Raw genomic sequence first — 16,998 nt, 5'->3', positions numbered from 1 at the left:
CTAGAATTCAGCAGAGATGAACTGAATAAACTGCATCACACAAAACCTCCAAGGCTCATTAGGGGATTATCCCAGCATCAGACTCCAGCCAACACTTCTCTGGTGTGTATTTTATTCCAAAATAAGCACAAACCAAATTGTCTTAGGCCCCGTTCACACTGGGGCGACGCTACTTCCCGGGGCGACCTCACAGGTCGCGGCGCGCTGCTTGCACCGCGACCTCGGAGCGGCCGGCACGGACTTCATAACATTGAAGTCAATGCAGTTCGCACCAAAGAAGCTCCGGACCCTTTTTCTAAATCGGAGCGACTTGTGTCGCTCCTATTAGAACGGGTCCACAGCTTCTCTATGCCAGGCGACCTGTCAGGCGACCAGGTCGCCTGACAGGTCACCCCAGTGTGAACGGGGGCTAAGTGGATGTATAGCAGGATTTTCCTTGATATTGCAATAAAACCTAAATGAGCACTTGGAAGTGTTGGTGGTTTTTTCTAGCCAAATTCGACAGCAAGAACACATAGCTAACTACAGTAGGGTAACTTTGCCATACAGTGAGAGAGAGCGATTACTCACATAGCTCCTGGTTGGTTACTTCTGTGCAAGCTTTTCTTTTGTTTGATAATATATATGCATAATACAGAACCTGTCGTACCTTAACCTTCATCTATGGAAATCATACAGGTATTTGCTAATTAGTGACCATGGGTTACTGTACTTTTTCCCCCTTTTATAGCCTTCAAGTACCTAAAGCTTAGGACTGTCTTTCAAATATAGAGAACGTTATGGGGCAGAGGACTGTCTGTCTTTCCAACACAAGGACAGTTGTGGGGCTCAGGTCTGTCTTCCCAATGTAGAGATATATATGGGACACAATACCTATGTAAATGTATGATAGGACCAAAACATTATTCTTGCGCAGTTAGATCTAGCTTGTGAGGCTTCTTTACATACCAAAGGTTACAAACTGTAGAAGAACTATATCTCCTGATATGTTCTCTGTGCTTTCTTGGACAAGTATACAAGACTTGTTTAATGTGATTTTCAGTGCAAATGGTAAATTCCATCCAGAGAAGGAGATTGTACAACATAAGGGTTTCCTAGCATGTAGGGTCAGAATAGACCTTTTAAGTATCATCTCTTCTGAATTTCGTCATCTATGACCTCTGCCCTTCCCATGGTGTCCTGAACGTTTGGCTGGACCTGCTGCACGGTTTCTTCAAGGCTGCTGTTTGGAAACACCACATAACGTGCGGTGACCCCGTGATTCTTCGGTCCTCGCAAGTTCTCTTTACTGTGCCAGATGCCATAACCAAAGTAAACAACGAGCCCTGCAAATAAACAGAGGAAAGGAAGAAGGATTTATGTTTATTCCTGCATAGATACCAAGGCTTTAGATGGTACCAAGAAGCTACCTGGTCTACAGACCATTATATAATTTATGAGCAGCAAGCAGCAACTCACAATATATGAAGCATAATACTGAGAATGTTTCTCAGCAGTAATAAAGGATTGGACTGAATGAAAGACTTAGGCTGCATTCACATGTTCTGCCCGCGATTCTGAGATTTATTGCAAATTGCGGGACGGCGTTGCCCGTTGATTTGCAATAGCCCCCCAAACGCCGAGCGATGTTGCCGCGATTTACGCCCGCCGAATCGCGGCAACATCGCGCAAACAAAATCGCGGGACGCAATACGCTCCAAAAAAGTACAAGAGCTTCTTTGGAGCGTATTGTGTTCCGCGATTTTGTTTGCGCGATGTTGCCGCGATTCGGCGGGCGTAAATCGCGGCAACATCGCTCGGCGTTTGGGGGGCTATTGCAAATCAACGGGCAACGCTAGGCGTCCCGCGATTTGCAATAAATCTCCGAATCGCGGGCGGAACCGCGGCGGTTCTGCCCGCGATCATACGCTGACATGTGAATGCAGCCTTAGTGTTACTAAACCCACAACAGTAAAATCAGTCTACATATGCAGTAAAGCATGCTTGTTATACTCCTGGTGGAACCTAAGGGGTTAATCCCCTGCATTGTGTAAAAAGGATGTTTGATCCTGTCTTCTCTGATCATCTCCTTCTTCCACTGACTCCAATAGATTTCCTGATATTTACAGAACAGGCTGCATATGCTCAGTTTGTATTGCTAGAGAGTTTTTTTTTTTTCTTGGGCGAGTGCATGTAATCAGCACTGTCCAGACAGAGGGTCAGGGGTCCTGTAGCCTCATAGGACGATCAGGGGAGAATGAAATCTCCTACAAGCTTTAGCCAGACACTGATAGAAGTCACAAGACTATAGATACTGCTAATGAAAAAAAGGTATTTAGCAGTTTATATTTACTAAAATAATTGCATTTCCATGGCCTGTGTACTAGGGATCGATCGATTATCGGCAAGGCCGATATATCGAGGGCCGATATACTCTTTCCTGGATATATCAGAATCGGCACCGGAGGTTACCGATATTGCCAATATTGTCGGGACGTCATTGCGGATGTTGTGCCACGCACCTCCGCTCACTGGGACAGCTTCTGCCTTCTTAGGCCGCCTCCCTCAGCCTCGTCTGGAGTTGGGGAGTCTTGAGACAGTGAGTGTACAGTGAACACAGTGTGTTTACCACAGCCGCCACATACATACACCCACCCACAGCTGCCCAGTGCCAGCCAGCCACCCACCCACAGGCCTGTACCAACCGGCCAGCCACAGGCCCTGGGCCTGTACCAGCCAGCCACAGGCCCTGTACCAGCCAGCCAGCCACCCACAGGCCCTGGGCCTATACCAGCCAGCCACCCACCACACAGGGTGCCAGCCAGCCACCCACCCACCTAAGGGTGCCAGCCAGCCACCACAGGGTGCCAGCCACCCACCCATCACAGGGTGCCAGCCAGCCACTCACCCACCACAGGGTGCCTGCCAGCCAGCCAGCAAAGGTCGGTTCAGTAACAGATTTGTGTCGAAAATTGTGTTTATTTTGCAAAACTTTAAATGTTCAAAATATCTGCCCATATCAGCCGATACCGATATGCAATTGGCAAAATATCGGTATCGGATATGAAAAACCGATATCGATATGTGTACTGTGGGAAACCAGATAAAGTGAATGCAGGGTCCTGGGTTTAGTAACACTTTAACTAGCAAACTCTAGCAGGAAGAAGAATCACCTTGTACAAATGTAATCTGTAAGCTATCCTGCAATGCAATTAACATAGGCCACACCCAGGGGTCAATTCACCAAAGGTTACTGCATGCGATGTAAAGGGCACGTGATCCATTTTTCAATAAATATTACACAAGGTAATAAATAAAACAGTCAATTCATCAAAGTAAAACACCGAATGGAAGGTAAATACTGCACATTTGTTAAAATTGGGAGATAAATACCACAAAAGGGATTAATCATTAACCACTTGACGTCTGGAAGAATTACCCTCCTTCATGACCAGGCCGTTTTTAGCGATGCGGCACTGCGTTACTTTAACAGACAATTGTGCGGTCGTGTGACACTGTACCCAAAAAAAAATGCTATGTCCTCCCCCCCCCCCCCCCCACCCCCACAAATAGAGCTTTCTTTTGGTGGGATTTGATCACCAATGGGTTTTTTATTTTTTGCACGAGAAGCAAAGAACGACCGTCAATTTGGGAAAAAAAAAATAAATAATATTTTTTACTTTCTGCTATAAAACATATCCAATAAATAAATAAAAAAAAAATAAAAAAAAAAATATATATATATATATTTTTTTAAATTTAGGGTCAATGTGTATTCTGCTACATATTTTTGTTAAAAGAAAAAACCCAATAAGCATATATTGATTGGTTTGCATTTTTTTGTTAATTTACTAGTAATAGCGGCAAACATTGACTTAAAGCGGGACTGCGATATTACGGTGGACATTCCGACACTGACACCTTTTGGGGACCCAGTAACACTAATCAGTGCTAAAAATATGCACAGTCACTGTACTAATGACACTGGTTGGGATGGGGCTAACATCATGGGCGATTAATGGGTTAACTTTGTGCCTAGCTGGTGTTTTGCTATACTGTGTGAGGTTCTTTTACTTGGGGGAAGAGATGGATATTATTCCCTGCTTTGCAGGGACACAAACTCCATCCCTCCCTATCCAGAAGCATTGGATCACGTATATATACACGTGATCTGGGGCACAGTTGCCACCCTGCACCAGTAAACCTGCTATAGGGCTGACCCAAAGTGGTTAAAGACAATTCACTAAAGAACACACACATTCAATATTTATCACCTGCCAGTAGGCAGCTGGCACAGGGGAGGATCCAGAGTCTAGTCTCAGGAGGGGCAATGCCCGAAAAGTTATCTCCGCAATCGTTAGAGCGAGAGCAAACATTTGAGCCATCAACCTCCCCTGTAACCCTAAACTGGTAACCTGTAGAATTTTTTAAGTGTCGTCTATGGGGATTTTAAGTACCAATGTTTGTCGCTATTCCACGAGTGTGCGTAGTTTTGAAGCATGACATGTTTGATATCAGTTTACTCAGCGTAACATTATCTTTCACATTAGAGAAAAAAATTGGGCTAACTTTACTGTTTTCTTATTTTTTTATTCAAATAGCTGTATTTGTAAGATCGCTGCGCAAATACGGTGTGACATAAAATATTACAAGGATCTTCATTTTATTCTCTAGGGTCTCTGCTAAAAAAAAAATATATAATGTTTTGGAGGTTCTAAGTAATTTTCAAGCAAAAAATACTGATTTTAACTTGTAAAAAACAAGCGTCAGAAATAGGCCTGGTCCAGAAGTAGTTAATGATCAAGTCCAGCTTCACAGAATAGCGGGTAGACAAATAATAAATTGCAACTGTGTTTTCTACATATGATTTTCAGAAGTACTTTTTTTCATTAATATGGGAACCATACCTGACTGTATTGTGTGATTTTAGACAATAGAATGTATTAATTATACTCACTTTTATAGGTAGGTAGGAGCGCCCATGGAAGAGCAATTGGGACTCTAAGGAGGCAGCCAGGCTGAGCCAGCATTGTACATCTGCTTCAGTGCTGGTGCAAGGATTTTTGACACCCTAGGCGAAACCTCATTTTGAGGTTCCTTGAAATCCTTTGAAAATGCAGAAAAGAGGTTCCTGTCCCATTTTTGAAATTGTGAACCGCATGGAAGCCGCGAGTGCAGTGCGGCTCCCAGAGCAGGAAGCGGCTGCTGCGGTTTCAACTGTGCGCCGGTGCCATTAGGATTAATGGCATCCGCATGCATCTCCTGAATGACAGCCCGTTTTTCTGTGTGGATGGTTGCGGCTGTGGGAGCAGGTGCTGTCCCGCAGCAGCAGCAATCACCCGCACAGGTATGAACCTAGCCTTAACCCTCGTTCACATTGAATGCGGCTTTGAAATTGTGCGAGTTTATCTGAACTCACACGATTTCAAAGCCGCATCTCAGTCCGATTTCAGGGGCGACATGAGAGACATCTGTGCGGGTTTATGCACAGATGTCTATTGAAAATCGCCCCCCGAAGTCGCCAAAAGTAGTGCAGGAACTACCGATTGCGATGCTCCAATTGCCTGCAATAGGCTGCGATTTGACATGCAATTTGACCTGTCAAATTGCGCCGATGTGAACGGGGCTCAGTAAGGATGCTTGTTGTTACAAAGTGACAAGTAGTGGTGGACCTGCTAAGGATGTACGTGTGTGATCCCTGACCATGGATCCATTTCCATGTGATGCTGATCAGATTGGATGTCTTGTAGACTGAATAGGGGGATCACTAGGAGGAGGGCATCCCCATGCATTGAGAAAGATGCTTACTGTGTGGTGGAGGAAGGGAATAACGTTTGCCCTGTCAGAGCTCCTACCTGTCTGTCATCAGAAATCCATGTCAGTGTGTGTGAAGATAAAAGACAAGCTCCAGCAGCCAGCAGAAACAATGCAATCAGCAGCATCCAGGCCAGGGAGCAGCCATGTGTTCCTCAGTGCAACTCTGCCTGTCTGCCGATCCTCCAATCACCACTCCCCTACTGCTCCGCCCCTACCCTGCCCTCTCCAGAGCTGTGTGCCCGACTCCAGTCATCTCTGCTTGCATCTCTCACCTTGCTGGCCTGGAGCCTGGAGAAGCTGGAGGGAGGAGGTGGTTGGAGCCAACACTACGCGTGCTGCAGAGGAGAAGAAGGCTCCGCTCTGAATGCTGGGGCTTCGCTCTCCTCCTCCTCCTCAGGCCGTCATGAACGTCACTGGTTGCTAGAAGCCAGGCGGCGATAGCAACCAGTACACTGCAGAGAACATATAGGCCAGCAGTGCAGCGGTACAACAACAGAGGATCTTGGCACTACTGCCGCCGTTGCTGGCCTGGGAGAGACACTGTTAGTATGGACTTGGGACTAGACTGGGTAATATTTGAGGGGGGGGGGGGCAACTGACCCGTTGACCCCCCCCCCCTGGATCCACCACTGAGCTAGTATTTTAGCAAAGTACAAAATAACTATGAGGGAACTCTGCACTGGCAAGTAAATTAAAAGTATACAATGTATCCGTGTGGAAATGTCTTGCCTTGAGCTCAGGAATGAAAATAAATTGTAACATTTCACCAGAGGAAGATCTTTCTATGAATGAAAGCACACTAGAATATTTTCACGTATTTCTGTGTGCATTTATTTCTTCCTCTGGTGCAGTGTAAGGCTTCTTTCACACGGGCGCTCCGTTTTTGTCGTCCGTTCAGTCACTTTTTATTTTTATGGACACGGATGACACTTGTGTCATCCGGTCCGCATGTCCGCATATCATCCCATCCGTTTGCGGATGATATACAGACATAATATGTCTATGGGCATTGCGGATGTCAGCAGATGACACCGCTGACATCCAATTTTGCGTCCTTTCCGTTTTTTAAACGGAAGAAAAAATAGGGTTCTGTTCCAAAAAACAGAACAGAACTGAAAGGACGCAAATCGGATGTCAGCGGATGGTCATCCGAAATCCCATTGACATGCATCATGTCCGTATATCACCCACAAACGGATGGGGTGATATACGGACATACGGAACGCCCCTGTGAAAGAGGCCTAAGGCTCCTTTTACACGAACGATCTGATTAGATCCGCCTGTCAGTTTTTAAGGCTGATCTGATCGGATTCATCCCTATGGGGCAGCGGATGTCAGTGGAGACATGTCCTCTGACACCCGCTGCCATCTGCATCCGATCCTGTCCGTGAAATCCGGACGGATAGAAACCCTATTTTCCATCTGTACAGGGGATCGGATCGGATTGGATGAGAGGGGACAGGCGGTCCGCTCTCATCTGATTCCCCCATCGAGAGCAGCGGGGCTGTGACACCTCCCTCTCCACACACAGTGCGGAGACGGAGCTGTCATCCGCCTGCTCAGCGGGGATCGGCGGATCGATCCCCGCTGAGCAGGGAACAGTCCGCATCGGACTGTGGACCCTGTGAAAGGAGCCTTAGCATGTTCGACCATTGTTCTGGGAAGACGTCATATGACGGCGGCCCATTCAGGCAGGGCAGGCGCGCGATCGTGTGCACGCCGCCCTGCACTGTCGGTGTCGGCGTGTCCACGGGACACAGCCGGTCAACGGCAGGGGGGAAACAATCAATGGGCATGGCTGTTTCCCACGTGATCGGCTGTGTTCCAATGACACAGCCGATCACAATAGAGGAGTGCAGGAGAAAACCGCGCATGCGCGATTGGGAGCACGCAGCGCGGTCATGTCGGTGGCTCTGTGTTCCTTAGGAACACAGCTAGTCACCGGCAGTAGTAAACAGTCACTGACAGTGACTGTTTACTATGTGATCGGCTGTGAATCCATTCACAGCCGATCACAAAATGTAAACAAAGAGCAGTAACTCAGTGTTACTAGCTCTTCTCTCCTCATACAGTTTCCAGTGTGAGGAGAGCAGAGCTAGAAACAGTGAGTTACTGCTCTGTACACATGTCACAATGTAAAATCACAAAAATAAAGGTCCCCACACAGTCCTCAGCCCCCCCCCAATTGCACCTGTCACCCAACAGTCACCTCATCAGTGGCCAGAAATTGACACCCATAACGTTCACATGTGAGCGTAGCGATCGCGGGCAGAATCACCGCGATTCTGCCCGCGATCCGGAAATCATTGCAAATCGTGGGGCGCCTGTGCGTTGCCCGTGATTTGCAATAGCACCCCAAACGCTGTGCAATGTTGCCGCCATTTCCGCCTGCCGAATCGCGGTAACATCGCGCAAACATCGCATGACGCCCAAAAAAGGTACAAGAGCTTCTTTGGGGCATCATGCGTTGTTTGCGCGATGTTACCGCGATTCGGCAGGCGGAAATCGCGGCAACATCGCACAGCGTTTGGGGTGCTATTGCAAATCACGGGCAACACACAGGCGTCCCGCCATTTGCAATGATTCCCGAATCGCGGGCAGAATTGCGGTAATTCTGCCCGCGATTGCTATGCTCACATGTGAACATAGCCTAAAGTTCACCGGTCACCAGAGGCTGCCATCAGTACCGCCGTGCACCATTGCCCATCACCTGTCACCCATCAGTGACCATTGCCCATCACCTGTCACCCCATCAATCAACGTCACCTGTCACCCCATCAGTCATCGTCACCTGTCACCCCATCAATCATCGTCACCTGTCACCCCATCAGTGATCGTCATCTGTCACCCCATCAGTGATCGTCATCTGTCACCCCATCAGTGATCGTCATCTGTCACCCCATCAATCACCGTCACTTGTCACCCCATCAATCATCGTCAATTGTCACCCCATCAGTGGTCGTCATCTGTCACCCCATCAATCATCGTCACTTGTCACCCCATCAGTCATCGTCCTCTGTTACCCCATCAGTCATCGTCACCTGTCATCACATCAGTGACCATCACCTGTCACCCCATCAGTCATCGTCACCTGTCACCCCATCAGTCATCGTCACCTGTCACCCCATCAGTGACCGTCACCTGCCACCTGTCACCCATCAGTCACCTGCCACCCATCAGTCACCTGCCACCCATCAGTGATCATCCGCAGTCAACCGTCACCCGTCGCACAGCCCATCACAGCCAGCATGTCAAAAAGGATGTACAGCAGCGAGGATGCCCTTCAGGTCCTCTACATGACTGATGAGAGCACCGGGGAGCTCTCATCAGTATCCGAATCCATATCCGAATCAGATTCGGAATTTGAAATTGCTAATAGTAGCGGATCGGAGATGGACTCGGACTATTCCTGTACACTTTCCTTTATAGAATATAAAGAAGATGGGGTTTCATATAACCCTCATCTTCTATATGGAATGGCAGAAGGGGTTTAGTTAGTTAGATAATTCAGGTGGTAACAAGGTTAGTTCATAGATTTAGGCCTAGTTAGTTCAGTCAGGATTCAGTGAATGAACTTTTGACCTGGATTAATCCTTGGGTCAAGGTTTTCCCGCTCTTAGGTCAAGTATCTGGGCAGAATTCAAATTATTGCTGCTTTCCCGCCCTTATCTAAGCTATCGCTAGGCAGATTAGCGCGTGCCCCCCGAACTCCCGCCTGAATTCCCCTGCTCCTGACTAGGATCCAGTTCTAGCTGGCTCTGCGGGGGGCTATTTAAGTGGTGACTGAGGGTCTCCTGGTCACTTCATCTCCTCAGGACCAGTATACTACTGTCTCCCTGGACCCCTGCCGTCATGAGCCTTATCAGACAGCTAATAGAGCGAGCCGGTGAAGCGGGTGGAGAAGCCTGTGTCAGGCGTTGCCTACAGCTACCTTTGTCGGAAGAGCCAGGATCCGGTGCGGCCGCGGTGGAAGAAGAAGGAGGACGGGTCCCAATAGCCATCGTGGGCGGATCGGCGAGTGCAGTGAGGAGACCCACGGAGGAACGGTCACGCTCGGCGGCGGCATCGGAAGGAGAGGAGAGGTCATCGGACATGCGCAGTATCGTGGTGCCCGTAATATCCGGTACGGTGGCCGGGGCAGCAAAGAGAGCGAGGGTGCCCCGGAAGTCTTTTTCTCCCTCTACAGGTGGCGGTTCCGGTTCTTCACGGAGGCGGTCACCGCAGAAGAGGTCGTCCGGAAGAAAGGATGCGGATGTCACCGGGAGGGCATCGAGGAGCCGGAGCTCGTCGGGACGCAGGACGGGAGCAGAGGTTCCGGAGGCCGCAGGTCGCACCGAGGCCGCCGCTAACACCACCAGGGTAGCGTCGGCAGACGACCCTAACGCCAGTATTCCGGCCTTGCCATTGAGGGGTGAGTCCTCTTCTCAAGAAATGGCAGGAATGTTTTCAATGATGTCGGATATTTTACAGGAATTTAGGAATGTGTCCGGGCATTTAAAAACAAAGGCACCGTCCCCTGCTAATGTTTGGGTTGCGCCACCTTGTGGTGGTTTAGCTGTTGGCAATCCATTGTCAGTTAGCAATCCCTCTTTGGCGCCACCTTGCGGGGAATTATCAATTAACAACCCCTCTTTGGATAACTCTGCTTTTGAGATAGCTCAGTCTCAAAATTTGCCCGAGACAAGTTTGAGAGAGCCTTTAGTGTGCGAGATATCCCCTCTAGGATACCACTTGTCCGAATCCATGAAAGAGAAGATTTGGCAGGGAGTTTATATTGACATGCTGTCATTGTTGCCCTCTGCCAAAGAATTTGTGTCTAAACCCGAGAAAAAAGAAGAAGAAGAGAGGAGACGCCCTATAACAAAGACATTTAACAATTGGTTACAGGCTTTCCTGATATTTTACAGTGTTTTGTGTGAAAAGGCTCCAAAGAAAAGTGTGGGTTTGTTCCAGCACATTGACATCGTGCTGGAAGCTTACAAAAACTTTGGGGGGACGTCATGGTTTCACTATGACGTTGCCTTTAGACAAAAGCTAGCAGTTCAACCTTCCCTAAAATGGGGAGTAAAGGACGTTGGTTTGTGGCTTGATCTGTTCTTACCACAACGGTCCTTTCTCCCAAAACAGCCTGTTAACCCACAATCTACAGGCGGGCAGACCTTTAAAAAGGGTATCTGCTTCAATTTTAACGAATCGCAGTGTAGGTGGCCTGGATCGTGTAAGTTTAGACACGAATGCGCTTTCTGCGCCGGGCCACATCCGGTTTTTAAATGCTTTAAAAAGCTGTCCAACAACCAGCAAGCTGTTCCAAAAAACTACCACCCCAGTGAGGCTCCCAGAAATGTTCCCCTGGTTAGTCAGGTACCCAGACCAGGAGAAAGCACGCCTACTAATTGACGGCTTTGCTTTTGGTTTTTCTTTACCGCCTTTTAAAGGCAAAGGTTGTACTATCCACAATAATCTTAGATCAGTTGATGGTTTACAAAGCATCGTGGCTGAAAAAATTTGAAAGCACGCCTACTAATTGACGGCTTTGCTTTTGGTTTTTCTTTACCGCCTTTTAAAGGCAAAGGTTGTACTATCCACAATAATCTTAGATCAGTTGATGGTTTACAAAGCATCGTGGCTGAAAATTTTTTTACGGAACTCAGGGAGGGTAGGTTTGCGGGTCCTTTTTCTGAACCACCTTTCCCACACTTCAGGATTTCACCTTTGGGAATTGTTCAGAAAAAGGAGCCAAATACATATAGGTTGATCCATCACCTATCATACCCTTTGCATGACTCCCTCAATGACGAGATAGATGACAGCATGGCATCTGTTCACTATGCAACTTTCGAGGATGCTTTGGTTAAACTTAGGTCTGCAGGACAAGGTGCTTTGTTGGCGAAAGCCGACATAAAGTCAGCCTTTCGCCTGCTGCCTATCCACCCTAATTCCTTTAATTCTTTAGGTTTTTATTTTAGGGATGAATTTTATTTTGACAAGTGCCTACCAATGGGCTGTTCTTTATCCTGCTTTTATTTTGAAACTTTTTCCTCCTTTTTAGAATGGGTGGTTTCTCAAATTACGGGTTCACATCTTTTAGTCCACTACCTGGACGATTTTTTATTTATAGGTCCTGTTTTTTCTAACACTTGTGCCTATCTGCTGGAGGTTTTTGTGCAGATTTGTATGAAATTCGGGGTGCCCCTAGCCGAAGAAAAAACTGTTTTTCCATCCCAATGTATAGTTTTCTTAGGCATCACGATAGATTCGGAAAAGATGGAATTCAGACTGCCGGAGGAAAAAATTGAGAAGCTGCGAGTCTCCCTGTTATGGATGATCAGACAAAAGAAGGTTTGTTTAAATAAACTGCAAGCTCTATTAGGTTTATTGGCTTTTGCCTCAAGGGTGATGCCAATGGGAAAAAAATTTTCTAGAAGGATTTACGCTGCTACTGCAGGTCTGAAATCCCCTTCGTCTCATGTTAGAATCACCGGTGAGATGAAGGAGGATTTTTTAGTTTGGCTTAAATTTTTGCTTTATTTTAATGGATCCACAATCTGGCAGGAGCAGTTCATTCTGGATGAAGATTTTCTGCTCTTTACAGATGCAGCTGGTTTGAAGGGCTTTGCCGCAATCTGGCGCAAGCATTGGTGCGCAGCACCATGGTGCGACAGATGGAAAGCATCCGGCCTCATTCACAACATTGTTTTATTAGAATTATTCCCAATAATAGTGGCGGTAGAGTTATGGGGTCATCAATTTAGGAACAAAAGGATTTGTGTTAGGACTGACAACAAGGGCGTACTCTTCGCCATTAATTGTCTCTCCTCTAAATCGCCTCCAGTCACGATTATGTTGCGTTATTTGGTAGCAAAGTGTTTGCAATTTAACATCTGGCTCAAAGCCTCCTTTGTTCCTGGAAAAAGCAACGTTTTAGCAGACTGTCTGTCTCGTTTCCAGATGGAACGTTTCTTTCATCTGCTACCGGAGGCAGACACTGCTGGACATCATTGCCCCGATCGGTTGTGGACATTGATTTAGGATTTATTTATGATAACATTGATCAGTCCTTGGCCCCGTCCACGATGGCTGGATATCGATCAGCTTGGGGTTTATGGCTTCAACACCTTGATTCATTGGGTTTATCGGAGGATTAATTCTCCGAAGTGTTGGTGTTATCATTTTTAAATATGCTTTTCAAGAAAAAATTTTCTTGGTCACATGTGAGCAAAATTCTGGCGGGAGTATCTTTTTTCGGGAAGCTAAAAAATCATCCAGCCTGTTTTTCATTTTTCTCGGTCCACCAGGCCATGAAGGGATATAGGAAGAGAAACTTTAAATTAGATGACAGAAAGCCTATTTCGTTAGAATTATTGAATAGGATTTGCGGGGCCCTGGAGACTGTGTGCTTCTCTGGTTATGAAGCACAGTTGTTCAGGGCTTTGTTCTCAACAATGTTTTTTGGTGCCTTTAGAATTTCAGAGCTTATTCCAGACAGGAGGTTGGGTTATACAGGTTTGAGAGTTCAGGATGTAAATATTTATGTATCCAGTGTAACAATATTTCTGGCCCGTTCTAAAACAGATCAGCTGGGGTTGGGTAGGCAAATAGTTCTACATGAGTTCAGGGGAGCACCTGTTTGCCCAGTTGCTTTACTAAAAGATTTCCTTTTAATTAGGCCAGTAGAGGAGGAAATTTTATTTGTTCACAGGTCGGGAAAACCGGTTTCTCGTTACCAGTTCACTGCGGTGTTTAAGATGTGTTTGAAGCACTTGAATGTAAGTGCTGAAAGTCTGTCTACACATTAATTTCGCATTGGTGCTGCGACAGAAGCAGCTAGGTGGGGATTAGGAGTGGAAGATGTTAAGAGGATTGGTAGATGGACTTCTAATTGTTACAAGTCCTATATACGTCCTAATGATGTTGTTTAATTTCAGGTGAAAAAATTATTATCTGGATCATCGGCCATTCATATATCCACTGGGCCCATCTTCGAGCTAAGAAGAGAGTGTATTCGGACAATTTGGGATTGGACAGAGGCAGTTACAAGGTTATGTGGTTCAGTAAGAGGGGCATGGTTTGGTCGGAGCTAGTTCCTGCAGTTTCCAAGCTGATGTTAAATTTTCCCCTTCCCGACATCGTAGTCATCCACTTAGGGGGAAATGATTTAGGAAAGTTAAAAACCCTCGATTTGCTCTATGCGATTAGGAATGATCTAGCGATCATACAAAGTAAACTCCCTAGCGCTCGTTTGGTTTTTTCTGAAGTGGTTTCGAGACTGGTATTTTTTAAATGCCTGGGTTTGAAACCGCTTGAAAGGATGAGGAAGCGATTAAATAGGGGTTTAGCAAAACTGTTGAGAGATTTAGGGATCGTTTGTTATAGGCACATGGAGTTAGAGGGGGGTTTAGAGGGCCTCTATTGGAAGGATGGGGTTCATTTATCGGAAATTGGTTTGGACATTTTAAATAATGGCTTAGGGAGCTGTATTGAGCAGGCCGCGAGGTGGGTTGGTGGTGACAGGCGCAAAGTTATTGCCTGTCTGGTGGCAAATGTTATTTTAAAATGTTGATGTCATAGTGTCAGCCCGAGCCGTCTGGCTGGGCTGCTGGATGTTTTTATCTTTAAAAGTGAAGTTGAATAAATAAAGTATCTGAGTTTTTATATATTTATTAAGCCAATAATAAAAAACAGCCGCGGCCTTTGTCCAAACCAATTTCCTGTGTGGTCTTATTTATTTCAGGTTTATTTGATTAAGGGTTTAAATTAATTTATTAGGGCATCCTGAGTGCCATTTCCATATAAAGAAGATGGGGTTTCATATAACCCTCATCTTCTATATGGAATGGCAGAAGGGGTTAGTTAGTTAGATAATTCAGGTGGTAACAAAGTTAGTTCATAGGTTTATTTAGGCCTAGTTAGTTCAGTCAGGATTCAGTGAATGAACTTTTGACCTGGATTAATCCTTGGGTCAAGGTTTTCCCGCTCTTAGGTCAAGTATCTGGGCAGAATTCAAATTATTGCTGCTTTCCCGCCCTTATCTAAGCTATCGCTAGGCAGATTAGCGCGTGCCCCCCGAACTCCCGCCTGAATTCCCCTGCTCCTGACTAGGATCCAGTTCTAGCTGGCTCTGCGGTGGGGGCTATTTAAGTGGTGACTGAGGGTCTCCTGGTCACTTCATCTCCTCAGGACCAGTATACTACTGTCTCCCCCTCCCCCCCTCCCTTATTATGTCACGGCCAGTTATTTAATTATTGGCTTGTTGCTGTCGCCTTAGCCAAGGTGCTAGGGTGGACTGTGGTTTTAAAAAAAAAAAAAAAAAGGTATTTATCTGTGCGTGTGGAAAATGTCATTTTAAAATGTTGATGTCATAGTGTCAGCCCGAGCCGTCTGGCTGGGCTGCTGGATGTTTTTATCTTTAAAAGTGAAGTTGAATAAATAAAGTATCTGAGTTTTTATATATTTATTAAGCCAATAATAAAAAACAGCCGCGGCCTTTGTCCAAACCAATTTCCTGTGTGGTCTTATTTATTTCAGGTTTATTTGATTAAGGGTTTAAATTAATTTATTAGGGCATCCTGAGTGCCATTTCCATGTATTTTGGGGTGCAATTTTTGCTATATACATGCAACCACTTACCGACCGCCTAACGACTATATACGTCGGCCATTTAAAGCTAAATACTGGGGTTATGGCAGCAGATAGCCCCCATAACTCCGGTATTTTTTTAAACGGCGGGTGGTCCCAGTGGCGGATTCGCCGCTGAATTACCCTTACGGTGCAGGGGAATAGGTGCCCCCCCCTCCCGCCGCGTCCCAGACGTTTTCCCAGCTTGGCAGCGGGGAAAACTATCCGGTCCCGGATCCTCAGAGACAGGAAGTCAAGTGAGGGCAAGATGGCCCTCACTTGACTCTATGGTCTTGGAGGACCCGAGCTACGTCAAAAGTCTTTGCCTAGCAACCGGTTTAAAAGGGGCGTTTTTTTTTTTTTTTTTCAACGATTTTTTTTTTTTTTTTTCTTTTATAGTGTAGTTGTGAGGTGTGAGGTCTTTTTGACCCCAGATCTTACAATAAAGAGGACCTGTCATGCCTATTTCTATTACAAGGGATGTTTACATTCCTTGTAATAGGAATAAAAATGATCAAAACATTTTTTTTTAAAAAACTGTGTAAAAATAAAAAATGAATAAATAAAATAAATATAAAAAAAAAAAAAATGAAAGTGCCCTGTCCCCGTTAGCTCGCGCGCAGAAGCGAACGCATACGCAAGTCCCGCCCACATATGTAAACGGTGTTCAAACCACACATGTGAGGTATCGCCGCGATCGCAATAATTTGAGTGCTAGACCTCCTCTGTAACTCTAAGCTGGTAACCTGTAGAAATTTTTAAAATGTTGCCTATGGGGATTTTTAAGTACCAATGTTTGGCGCCATTCCGTGAGCGTGCGCAATTTTGAAGCATGGGTTTCTAATTACTCGGCGTAACATTATCTTTCACATTATGGAAAAAAATTGGGCTAAATTTACTGTATTCTTATTTTTTAGTTAAAAAAAGTGAATTTTTTTCAAAAAAATTGCATTTGGAAGACTGCTGCGCAAATATGGTGTGATAAAAAATATTGCAACGATCTCCATTTTATTCTCTAGGGTCTCTGCTAAAAAAATATATATAATGTTGGGGGGGTTCTAAGTAGTTTTCTAGCAAAAAAAATGATTTTAGCTTGTAAACACCAAGTGTCAAAAATAGGCCCAGTCTTAAAGTGGATAAATGGACAACTTTGTGAAAAGTGCTACTTGGATGTTAGGCCTCTGTATGTGGCTAGGCTGTGTAAAAGTGTTACACATGTGGTATCGCCATACTCAGGAGGAATAGCAGAATGTATTTCGGGGTGCAATTTTTGCTATGTACATGCTATGTGTTAGGAATATTGCATAAATGGACAGCTTTGTGTAAAAAAAAATGCGTTTTAATTTTCTTTCCACATTTTCCAAAAACTTGTGGAAAAAAAAGACATATTCAAAAGACTCATTATGCCTCAAAAATTATACGTTGGGCTGTTTGCTTTCCAAAATGGGGTAATTTTATGGGGGTTTCCATTGTCCTGGTGCTCCAGGGCCTTCAAAAGTGCGATAGGTTGTCAGGAAATTATATGTGAAATTTATGCTCCTAGAATGCCGGACGGTACTACTTGGATATTAGGCCTCTGTATGTGGC

At 45.7% G+C, this 16,998-nt stretch overlaps 1 protein-coding gene across 1 annotated transcript in view; it reads right to left on the bottom strand.

The window, feature by feature from the left end:
• Positions 1-735: 735 nt before the first annotated feature.
• SLC7A4 (solute carrier family 7 member 4) overlaps positions 736-16,998 on the bottom strand; it is an 81,834-nt gene continuing 65,571 nt past the window's right edge. Inside the window, exon 5 of the mRNA XM_082270967.1 lies at positions 736-1,325. Within this exon, the coding sequence (XP_082127093.1) occupies positions 1,129-1,325 (197 nt within the window). The 3' untranslated portion in view covers positions 736-1,128. The remainder of the gene's footprint in view (positions 1,326-16,998) is intronic.

This window comes from Pelophylax lessonae (genome assembly GCF_965119305.1).
Source record: "Pelophylax lessonae genome assembly, chromosome: 1".
NCBI lineage: Eukaryota > Metazoa > Chordata > Amphibia > Anura > Ranidae > Pelophylax > Pelophylax lessonae.
Note: the sequence above shows the minus strand (reverse complement) of the source record. Positions and strands in the feature narration are given on the sequence as shown.